This window comes from Sinohyriopsis cumingii, chromosome 18 (genome assembly GCF_028554795.1).
Source record: "Sinohyriopsis cumingii isolate HCF-2022 chromosome 18, ASM2855479v2, whole genome shotgun sequence".
NCBI lineage: Eukaryota > Metazoa > Mollusca > Bivalvia > Unionida > Unionidae > Sinohyriopsis > Sinohyriopsis cumingii.
Window position 1 is genome coordinate 48388908 of NC_142978.1, and position 12681 is coordinate 48401588.

Below are 12681 nucleotides of genomic sequence, written 5' to 3' on the forward strand. Positions count from 1 at the left end.
AAGATATGGCACTGACAAGAGATATAGTTATAATTCAGAGAACAAACAACAGCACATTTTACTTTTCTACAATTTGTATAACAGTTGCAGCTGTCATTCTTGAGTCGAAACTGTTGACTTTCATTTGATGCAGCAGTTGATTACGTTCATACATATGGTTGCTCCATTTTGAATTATGTGTAGAATTGAATCGGGGTAGTCTGATTACTTGGGTAACTAATGACTACAAATGTAAATGAGGCTTATATATGGGATGCTAAAATTTGCCTGGCTCATTAAATCCAGAAGAAAATTTATATAAATATTTTTGTTGTCATCAGTAACATGAATCACAAATACATCTGTGATATCTTGGTTTGTGTCGCAGAATTTTAGTTGAACATTCTTCAGAATAGTCACTGAGCCTAAGTTTGTCTCTGAACAGTACAAAACTTAATTCCTTGATGTGTGTTATATATATATATATATATATATATATATATATATATATATATATATATATATATATATATATATATATATATACTGTAACCATGTTCTTTAGTTTAGGAGTGGAAATATTTTTTGACGGTTTAGTGTTCTGATTGGGATCACATAAATAAATCTATAGTAAATTTATAAAATTTATTAAAGGAAGATTAGATACAATTATTTACAATTTATAAAATTTATTAAATATATTAGACACGAATCTAATGTAAAACTTTATATTGAGAATGATTAGTGTATCAGTTCAGACTTGTACAGTGACCATGTTTATAAATATTGGTCCAACAAAAGTAGCAAATTTCCTGCATGAGTCCTTTTCCATTTCATGAAAATTTTGATAAGTTGAATTACAGTTAATGGCAAATTAAAAATATTGGCACATGTCAACATAACAGTAGGTTACATGTTGACCACTTCAGGTCCATCGAAAAGAGACAACGTTTTACATTTAATCATGGGACCTCAAGAGAAATGTAACACTGCATTTTTCCTATTATTTCATAACAATTTAACATGCCAAGATTTTATATGCTCATGCAACTCCACTAGACTAATAATGGAATTTTGATACAAGCCTCACCTACATTCATGATATAAGAAAATTAATGCATCCAAAATATATGACACTTGACTTGAACTTAATGAAAGGCAAGTTCAGAGCTTTAGTAATCCTAAGACAGTATAATGTTGCTGAGATACATATATACAATATATTTATCCCTTAATTTAGTATATATTCCGGGAACATTTCCTACATGCTGCCCACAATATGTAAAATGAAACCAACTGCTTACAATCAGGTCATGGTCACTCCATTAGTAATCAAATAATTCGTTACTACGCAAAATTAGAGTGATGTTTGGAAGTTCTGTTGTTAACCTGCAGTACTCAGTTTTAGGTAGTGACAATTTTTATTTCTAATTCCATCCAGCAGCTTTTTGTGTATTGAACACTGTTGAAATATTTTTTAATGGTGATGAGAGCCATATCAGCTAGATGACATAAACTGATTGCATGAGTTGTCCTTCTTGATTGTTTCTTCATTCGAAGGTACATGTATATGTCATTCTTGTCTGTACTATACAGTTTGGTGTTGTTGAGAGTAATTATATTTATGCTAAAATTGTATTTGTTTTCACAGGTATATGAAGCAATTACTACTGGTTGTTTCTGCTAAATTAAACATCATATCTGGAATTGCTTAAATATAACTTGTCAAAATCAAAAGCCGAATTTTTTATGGGAATATATTATTTTTGCAGAATTTAGCATGTTATAGGACATAAGTTAATATTTGAAACACATTTCTTATGATGAAATATTATGCTAGCAAATGATAACCTGCTACAGATAATATGTTAATCTGAAGTGCAGGAAATGTATATTATTATCCACTGTTTTATCCTTCCAAGTTTGTAATATGTAGGGTTCACATTCATATGTGTTACAGGGTTCACACTAGGTATTTCCTTAGTATCAAAACAACAAGTTTCTTACATATATATATATATATATAGAGAGAGAGAGAGAGAGAGAGAGAGTTTTCATATACATTTATTTATCACATAAAGCTTACTACTAAAAATCATGAGTTAAATATATACCACAAGTATTTCTTGTGTTTTCATACCTGTAGGCAACAGAGAAGGCTCTTAAAGCAGGAGGATTTGCTGTAGATGCTAACAGAGTGCCAAGGCATAGTCATCAACTTACCCAAATTGCTGCAGGACTGAGTAATAATCTCAGGGAACTTGCTCAGGAGATACAGAACTATGTTGGGGAGCATACACGGATGAGGTATCCCGACTCCATTTTAAAGTAAGTAGGTGAAAATGTGATCATTAATTAAAAAAAGACTCTTTTTAAAATTTTGCAATCAAATGACACTACTAAAAGACAACTGTATCTTAGGCTTTACTCAAAATGAAATTTTATTTTGAAAATTGTAACTAATCAGTATTGTAAAATGAGATCTAATTTAACTTTAAGGGGAAAGGATTGCTTCAAAAATTTCAATGATAAAGCTTAAGAGTTTCATAAATTCTTTACAATAAAGAGTTCTCTGTTTCATCTGCTGTTATTTTATAATCAGTGAACTTATGTATGTGACTCTTTGTTCTACCTTGAAAACTTGTGATGTCATAATTAAGTTTAAAGTCATATATATTTAATATGAAATGGTAAATTGAAAATGCTTGAACTAAACAAATATTTTATTCCAATAGACACAAGTTCAAATTTATGAAACATTTAAAAGTCTCTTACATGACTGACTGCTTGCTTTATTTAAATGTTTACCTTTGGAGATGTCTTCATTACAATGCATGTACAGTAGAACCTGTCTTGAAAGACCACCTCTTTTGCCAAAAAAGTATGGCCTCTCAAGACAGGTGGTCTCTTATAATAGGTCACAATCCTATATAATCAATAAATTTGTGCACTAAGAATGTGGTCTCAAGGCAGGTGGCCTAACATAGCAGTGGTCTTTCAAGACAGGTTTTACTGTACATGTAACATTAAATGAAATAAAATAGTACATCCAAACCTGCTTAAGCAATCCACTGTCTTTAAGGACCATCTGTATGTAAGGACCATGTTCATTGGTCCCATTTATGCATGTATTTATGTTTTCCTCAATATTAGGATGACCTGCTCATAAATGAAACTTTTAGGTGGTCATCTGTGTGTTTGTTATGCACAGGTTTGAATGCAATAGGTAATTTTATGGAAACTTGCAGTTGAATTTTACATGATTTCAGAGGCTTCCCATTATGATTATGCATAGCAGAAAGTCCCATCCACATTTCTCTCTGTCTCAGTCAGTGTGCCTTTGCAAACAAGACCATCACAGTTTTGTGCTGGATGAAATGGTGTCCTGGGTGAGGGTCACTTTTGGCATCCCCACTCAGTAAAATGGTGCCCCCACCAGGTTTGGCATCTCAGGTACCCCATATGACAGACTTGCTTGCACATTTCTGTCTTTTAAAACTTTAAAACTGTCTAATGTTTCAAAATATGTAATCACAAGTTTTGTAACTTTCAATCTTTCTTTACAAAAGTCGAAGAATCCCATCAGAACTTTACACAGAAGAACATGCTGCAGAAATGCTGCGCTTAGCCAGGAAGGTTCTTGATTTGGTGAATGATCAATATATGAATTAAATAGGTAATATTTCTTCAAGACTTTTAAAAATGTTTTCATTTCATTTAATCTCATAATGTGATTTTTGTAATCTTTCATGGATAATATCAGCCCACAGAAAGTTTTTGGTAGTATATTTTACATATTCTAAACTTATTATGTTCGGTATTGACTTTGGTTTAGAACTTCATTACAATCATCCTTTTAGTATAATTCTAGTGCAGACAAGACTTTGTGTTTCACCTGAGATCATTAAAGTTTTTATGATGACATCTTTTATTCATGTATTGGATGTAATTGTTCATGGACTAAAAGAGTACAGTCATAATAACATAATCTCAGTATCTTATTTCAAATTTAATAGAGAATTATCCTAAGTATATTCTGATGCTGGTTTTAAACTATAATGTGAACCTGTCTATTAAACAGAGAAGAGTTAGCTTGTAGTGGGTAAACTGTAAGAACTCCAAACAATAGACAACTTCAAGTCCATAATTCAAAGTCCCAAAATGCAATTCCAAGTAATTACATACTTGGAAGGCAATACATTTTACTTGGTTAATAAAATAAGTTAAACTTTTCTCCAGTGCAACAAGCTTGGATATATTTATATATATGTCTGAGTGTGTGTATGTGTGTAAAGGTTTAGACCATATGGTACTTCATTTTCCTGACACCTTCTGATACAGCAGCACCCAACAATACCAGCACATTTATTCTTGATAACCTGATTGCAATAAACTGGATAAAATTTATTCAAGATGCAAAATAAAAAGAAAGTATATACTGATAAATCGGATTATCAACACTTGTCTTGATTCATGTCAATTCTTCATGGTGGGGAGATATAAATTTTTATTTTGTATATGATATTTGTGTATTTTTCTTGTTTGGTCAGTTTTTGTATTTTTAGTGCAGTCACTAACGTGAAGGGGAAAATATCACTAAATTTCTATATCTGCAAGGCCTGCTTGGGTTACTTTTCCCTAATATAAGTATGTTAATAAAGGGGGTGTGGATAATTGAAAGGATTTTCTTTATTTGTACAATTGATAATCTTGGACAGGAGATGTTTTCATTACTTGAAATGTTTGCTGATCATTAGAAGTACAAATTAAGGGATAAAACTTGTCCTGTGACTGTAAAGTGTGATATGTGAAGAGAAATATGAACATTCAGTGATCACATATAGAAAGGACTAAGTATCATACAGAAAAAGAAATAGTCTTGTCCCGTGACAACACAATTTAGTCAAGTAAAATCATGGTATGTGAAGAGATAATTGACTCCTTCATTGAGCATACTCAGATTAATAAGAAAACATCACCAATAATCACCCAAACAAAGCTGTATAACTGTGGTATATCCTGATGTTAAGGTTAACTTATTTAGAACTGTACAACTAGAAGTTGCATTGACTCTTCTGTGAGAACAGGGAATTAGCTTAAAATAGATAAATATTTCAAAGTCATGAAAATAGATCCTTAAGATGAAAGATACAAGAAATTACAAAATTTCAGAAAGTTGCAAAAAGATCTACAATACTATTAGTGAGAGACTATCATGATTGACAAAACTTTATTCTTCATTTTGTTCTGATATGATAAGTTTCTAGAATACTCTCACTCTTCAAGGGAGAGAATACCCAATGATTAGCCCCTTTAAGTGACACACACTAACAGTGCACCAATTTACCATTGTTTTTGGTGATTAAGAAATGAATATTCTTTTTTTCTTTAAAACTGAGTAGGTGCCAATGTAGTTCTCTCAGTTCATGTGTTTATTGTGTCAATATTTCATACAAAACATTCACAATAATTTTTGCATTGTGCAGTTTTCATTTCATCCTTTCTGTGATTCTGACATCGTAACAGATGGTCCTAGTTTCTCTTAGCTTTGAGGCCTTCATTTTCAGATCATTGCAAATTCTTTCTGACATTAGTGTATTCTGCTTCTCAGCCCCCAAATATATTATTTAATGATCTGTATATCCTGACTATTTTACAATAACTATGGGGCCCAGAATGGCCGAGTGGTCTAAAACACTCTCCGTTACGGATCACTGCCATCTCACCTCTGTCTGCGTGGGTTCGAGTCTCAGATTCAGCCAATGTGGGTATGTGAGAAAGCTTGCCAGTAGCTTCTCGTGGGTCAGTGGTTCTTTCCAGGGTTTTTCTGGGTTCTTCCTCCACCATTAATACTGGCCACCATGTATAGCCTATCACGTGCTGAAAAATGTTGTTAAACCCCACAACAACAACAACCAATAATTAAATGGTAAATCGTCAAATGTAGTACATATTATTTATAGAATCAAGCCACATACTTCAATTATATGAGTTTTAAAAACCAGTAACATTACTAAATCATGAAAAAAGTTTTAAAAGAAAAACAAACATCCTTACTTTCAGTACATAGAAATAGGCTAAATTAAGAGTATATTTGAGAACCTAATGATATACTGATGTGTGTAATTGATATGGCAGCTTTAGAAGAAATTTTTGATTTTCAAAGAATTTTTGTGGTGTTTCTTTTTTGTTTGGTCCCATGTGTGTGTGTGTGTGTGCATGTACTAGAAACTCATTTCAATTGTTAAAGAAAAAAGCACACAAATGCATAAATAACTATACTCGTATGCCAATTTAAATACCGTACTACTTGATGTGTGATTGTGTGTGTGTGTGCTTTGGATTTTTAACATAGTTTTAACAATTTATTCAGTCATATCAAGACGATATCTGCAGTGTGTCAGTTTATAGTCATGTGATGTCTAGGACTGGGGCATCATGCCACAGACATGTAGCATGATGTCCTACCTAGTCACATTATCCTGACACCAGGCTGACCAATCCTAACACTAACCTCTTAATGCTGAGTGCCTAGTGAGGCAGCTGTTAGTACAAGTTTTAAAAGTCTTTGGTATGACTCGGCCTGGGTTTGAACCCGCTACCTCCTGCATCCAAGGTGGATGCTCTTACCACTAGGCCACCAGAGCAGTCATAATTGTGTTTGTTTGTGTGCATGTGTTTGGTATTTCCTAGAGTCCTTTTTTAGCCTTCTGAAAAATATTCCTGCCCCTCTTACATATTTTACTATAAAAGCAAACAAAATTGAAGAGATGGAGAGTGTCTAAATACTTTCCTTGAAGATGGTCTTCTGATTTCAGCAATTTACAAGATCCATCCATCTTAATGCAGATGATGATCTTTTATGTGTTCTGTGATAGAGTGTGTGTATGGTCCGCATTGTTTATGGGCTGCCACATTACTGTTGGACCTTTATTTATCAAAAAGTCAAAGATTTCACCAAATACTGATAGTTACTTATCCATTTCCGTCATGTTTTTGTACATTAAATGAAGCTTTTCCTTTGCATTCCACAAAGTGTATTTGTAACTTCCTTATGATTGTTTAAAAATGATCAATTTTCATCTTGTTTATTTCAGGATTTCTCTGGTCCTAGTGGTGTTTAAAGTGTTGCAGTTTTCTTACCTGGAAGAAAATGTGAACAACCATGCATTCCATTCAGTAAAAGTCAAGGTGATACCATTGACAATTTTCTGGTGTATATTTGGCGTATATTTGTGGTTTTTCATGTGCTTCAGATTTACTTACTGTATTGTAGATATTTTGTCTTGTTCTATAAACATTCTGGTCTCATTTTATTATAAAATTTCAGTCTTTCTTTTTGTGATAATTTGTTTTTGAGATCTCTGTATGTAAAATATTCAAGAATCACTACTTTTTATCCATTTCATCACAAATGTATCATTTTGGATTGCAAATATAATCACTTAAACATACCCTTACATGGACGTAATTATAAGAGATAACTTCAAATTGCTATTGGCAGATTGGCTATTGGAAAATAGTTATCTCATTATATTTGACTGTGTACTTGCCACAGTTAACAATCTGTTTACACCTACGTTGTTGAGCAGTGACAATGTTAGTAAAATGTTATTTATGTGGCCTCAGTCTTTTAAATATTCAGGATTATGCTATGAACATGCTATTTTTACAGCTTATTGACTCCTTTCAAATAATTTTGGTTTCTAATGATTACAATAAAAAAATAATCAAAACTTTTTTTTCTTGCAATGGGAAGAAGACATATCCTATTTTCCACTCCTGAACACAATCATCAGTACATTTCTATACATTGTGTAAACTTCATATATATATATATACATATATATACATGTGTATGTATGTATATATATATATATATATATACATGTGTACATATATATATATACATGTGTGTGCGTATATATATATATATATATATATATATATATATATATATATATATATATATATATATATATATATATATAATTCTTTTCTCAAAGCATACGTGGAAAGTGGTCAATAAACTTTGGAGTGTTTTGCTTCCTTGTAAATAACTATTTACTTGGGGTTGTTCTGTTCACATACTGATATTCTGAGTCAGACATTGTTAGGCTTTGCAATTATCATTCATTGTACAGTCAGTCAGATTTTATTGTTATTCAGTGTACAGTCAAACCTGATGTTATTGCTTTCCAATGTACAAACTTGATTTTATTGCTATTTAATGTGCAGTGAAATCTGATGTACTGTACAGTTTCATTTAATGTTTCTGTATATATTTCTGTGTCCTTACATTTAATAAATCTGTTCATATTTCTAGGCTAAATTACTGCATATGTTTGGCTTTTATAAATGTCTGTTTCAAGTATGCAGTTTAATGATGTTTAAAAATTTTGTTCAGTAGATAAATTCCATGTGAATCATTTTATTATGTCAGTATGTTTTTTTCAACACAAAAGTGTTTTACAGATGTATGTAAATGTATTCAGATGATCAATATGTACATTGTACTTTTGTGTTGAAATTTATTGCAGACATTGCACTCATAACCAATTTTTGTGAACACATTTTGTCTAACCTAAACACTGTAGCTCTAGCAATTGACAGGGAAGTTCACATTATAATAGTATTTACATGTATTTCAGATATCTTATAATAATATTTACATGTATTTTGGATATCTTGTAATGGTATTTACATGTATTTCAGATATCTTGTAATATTATTTACATGTATTTCAGATATCTTGTAATAGTTTTTGCATGTATTTCAGATATCTTGTGATAGTATTCATATATATTTCAGATATCTTGTAATGGTATTTATATGTATTTGAGAAAACTTGTAAATATCAATGTAGTATAGTCAGAAATATTCATGCTGATAAAATCATTACTCGTTGCATATTAAATCATAACATTTTTACATTTTAATGTCATGGTGAAAATGTTGCTGAAATCAAATCTCTGGCATATTTTACATTCAGTGCTTCTGATCACACTTATAGACAAATCCTTCTGTAGGGAAAGAGAGTTTGGTTTATTTTAAAAGTAGAATATTTCTGCAGGTTGTCATGTTTGCCATGGTTCTAGACATTGCAAGTAATTGCCATTCATACTTGATTTGTTGCTCAGGTAATATGATTTAGTTCATTGCCCTATCGTGACACATTTTTTTAAAATGGGGACATGTGACACTCTTTTAAAATGTGGACATGTGACACAGTCATTTAAAATGGGGACATGTGACACAGTCTTTTAAAATGGGGACATGTGACACAGTCTTTTAAAATGGGGACATGTGACACATTCTTTTATAATGAGGACATGTGCTTGATACAGTTTGCAAGCATTAAATGTTGCTGGCTGTGGCTATAATTGTCACTTGCAGAAAATGTTTTGCATGCTAAAAACAATAAGGTGAGATAGGGTGTATTAAGGCAAGCACAGATTCACTAAATGTCATGTCACATGACTTAAATACAATAAGGTTTAACGATTGCTCGAAAAGTATAGGTAGAAAATGTTTGAAAAATCTAAGAGTATTTAGCTTTGTTGTAAATACAGTACATTTTTGTGTTGTTCTGTACACATGATCTCATTTCAGCTCTTATTTTAGTGCTCATTGATGATCACGTTATTTCATGTACATCCAAACCTGCTATAGTGACCACGTGCATAGTCTTACCACCTGGCACTGTCAATAAAACTACATATTGTGGGTAAGTTTCCATTAATAATACAAATATACATGTATACTAAGACACATTGCCCATAAATATCACTTTAAGAAAACTTCCAAAATGCTTGGTATACACAGGTTTGACTGAAATAATTTGATCCTTGCTCTCATGATAAATTAATATTAAGATCCACTGTACTCAAAGCTGATTGCTTTTGATTTTTCACATCATTATAAATTAAGAGCAAACCATGTGTTTAAAGAACACTTGGGATTTATTAATCATCTTTTCTGCCAGCTAAATTAATGCACTCGGATAACATTCAGTTGTTTATATTTTGTAATGGATATAACTTTCTTGCAACACTTATATATATATTTTGGGGGCCCTAAGTGGCTGAGTGGTCTAAAGCACCCACCATTATGGATCACTGCCATCTCACTTCTGTCTGCATGGGTTCGAGTCTCTGGTTCAGCCATTGTGGGTATGTGTGAAAGCATGCCAGATGCTTATCGTGGGTCGATTGTTCTTTCTGGGTTTTTCCTGGGTTCTTCCTCCACCATTTATACTGGCCACCATGTATAGCCTATCTTGTGCTGAAAAATGGCATTAAACCCTACAACGACAAAGACATTTTGTTTATAAATCTTAGCTTGTAAGCACACCTTTTTCAAGTATGCACGTGGAGTATGCTTGAATATTGCACAGTAGAAAAAGCCTTTGTAACTCTTTTATTATTATATATATATATATATATATATATATATATATATATATATATATATATATATATATATATATATTCATCACAATTTGTTTCACCAGTACTTTTTGAGCTGAAAATGCAGTTCAGGTTATCAATATGTAGATTGTAATTGTATTTTGGTACTGAACATTTCTTGCATATATCACATTCCTAACATATTGGTCTGAAAAAATGTTTTCTCTCATACTTTTAAAGCTGTGAAAATTGTCAGGGAAATTACACTTTCATTTTACTTTAGATCTGTAGTTATAAATGTATGTATAGCTTGGAATCTTTCCTTTTTTGTCAGCAGATAATATCATAATTCGTATTCTCTTTTTTAAATTCATGTATAAAATATACCTGAAATAAAAACATGATTACATTTTTTTTCACAAAGATCTTTCCATCTTAATTGTATGCATATTTATTAATGATGTGAATATGACAACTTTATATAGATAAAGAGGATTTTACTAGCATTAAAGTAGATTTTATATCAGGTTGTTACGTCAATAAGGATCCAGTCTGACCTTTATACAAACATTTTTTATTGTATCATAATGATTAATATTTATTGCTGCTTCTTTCTCAAGAGAATTTAATAGAAGGACACTTTCTGTCAACATGGCAGTTAAGAATGCTTTGGATTTATTGAGTTGATTTTTCATCTATTAGTTTCATCTTTGACAAAATATTTAAATGAAGAACTCTGTATGGTCATTAGGCTTGCTGCCCAATAAGAGTACATATATAAAACAATTACAAATTCTATGACAGGTGTAAAGGTAATATCAGCATGACGTGCATAACATAAAAGGAAATACTCGACATGGATTAAATAAAAAAGTATTTTATTTTTATGGCAATTGTTAGTATTGACTACAGTATACAGTAATATAGATACAAAATTTAAATTGTGTTGAGTAGAAGAATCCCTAACAACTCATTCATTCATTTCATTCTTTTAAGCACACTGATGTTTAGTCAACAGTTTTGGAGATGAAAATGCAAAGCAAGTTATTGATATAAACATTGGATTGTAATGATATAAATACTGTGTTGTATGGATATAAACACTGTATTGTATGGATATAAAAATAGTATTGTTTGGATAAAATTGAATTATATGGATATAAATACTGTGTTGTATGTATATAAACAATGTATGGATATAAGCACTATTGTATGTGTATAAACTATTGGTATTATATGGATATGAACACTATTGTATTGATGTAAACACTATTGTATGGATATAAATACTGTATTGTATGTATATAAGCACTTGATTATATGTATATAAAGACTGTATTGTATGTATATAAATACTGTATTGTATGGATATAAATACTGTGTTGTATGGATATAAATACTGTATTGTATGGATATAAATACTGTGTTGTATGGATATAAATACTGTGTTGTATGGATATAAATACTGTATTGTATGTATATAAATACTGTATTGTATGGATATAAATACTGTGTTGTATGGATATAAATACTGTATTGTATGGATATAAATACTGTATTGTATGGATATAAATACTGTGTTGTATGGATATAAATACTGTATTGTATGGATATAAATACTGTGTTGTATGGATATAAATACTGTGTTGTATGGATATAAACAATGTATGGATATAAGCACTATTGTATGTGTATAAACTATTGGTATTATATGTATATAAATACTGTATTGTATGGATATAAACACTATTGCATAGATATAAAACTGTATTGTGTGTATCTAAACACTATATTGTATGAATATAAACACTGTATTGTATGTATATACATGTAAACTGTATTGTATGGATATAAATACTCTGTTATAAACACTATTGTATGTATATAAATACTGTATTGTGTGTGTGTGTGTGTATATATATATATATATATATATATATATATATATATATATATATATATATATATGCACAACTGTATTGTATGAGTACAAACACTATTGTATGGATATAAATACAGTGTTGTATGTATATAAACACACTTTTATATATTGTATTGTATGACTATAAACACTTTGTATGGATGTAAACACTGTACAGTTGTTTTGTGCTGAATGTTTCTTGTAGATATCACATTATCAAATTCATAACAAATTAGTATGTTACTGACCACTCCGGTGGTCTAGTGGTTAGAGCACCCGCCTAGGATGAGGGAGGTCGTGGGTTCGATCCCCGGCCGAGTCATACCAAAGACTTACAAAGATGGTACTAACAGCTGCCTCACCTGGCGCTCA

General features: G+C 31.0%; 1 protein-coding gene across 1 annotated transcript in view; it reads left to right on the top strand.

The window, feature by feature from the left end:
* Nucleotides 1-12681, top strand: part of LOC149776580 (sacsin-like) — a 118873-nt gene that overhangs the window by 31169 nt on the left and 75023 nt on the right. Inside the window, exon 6 of the mRNA XM_089941318.1 lies at nucleotides 2126-2307. Coding sequence (XP_089797444.1) covers nucleotides 2126-2307 — 182 coding nt within the window. The remainder of the gene's footprint in view (nucleotides 1-2125; nucleotides 2308-12681) is intronic.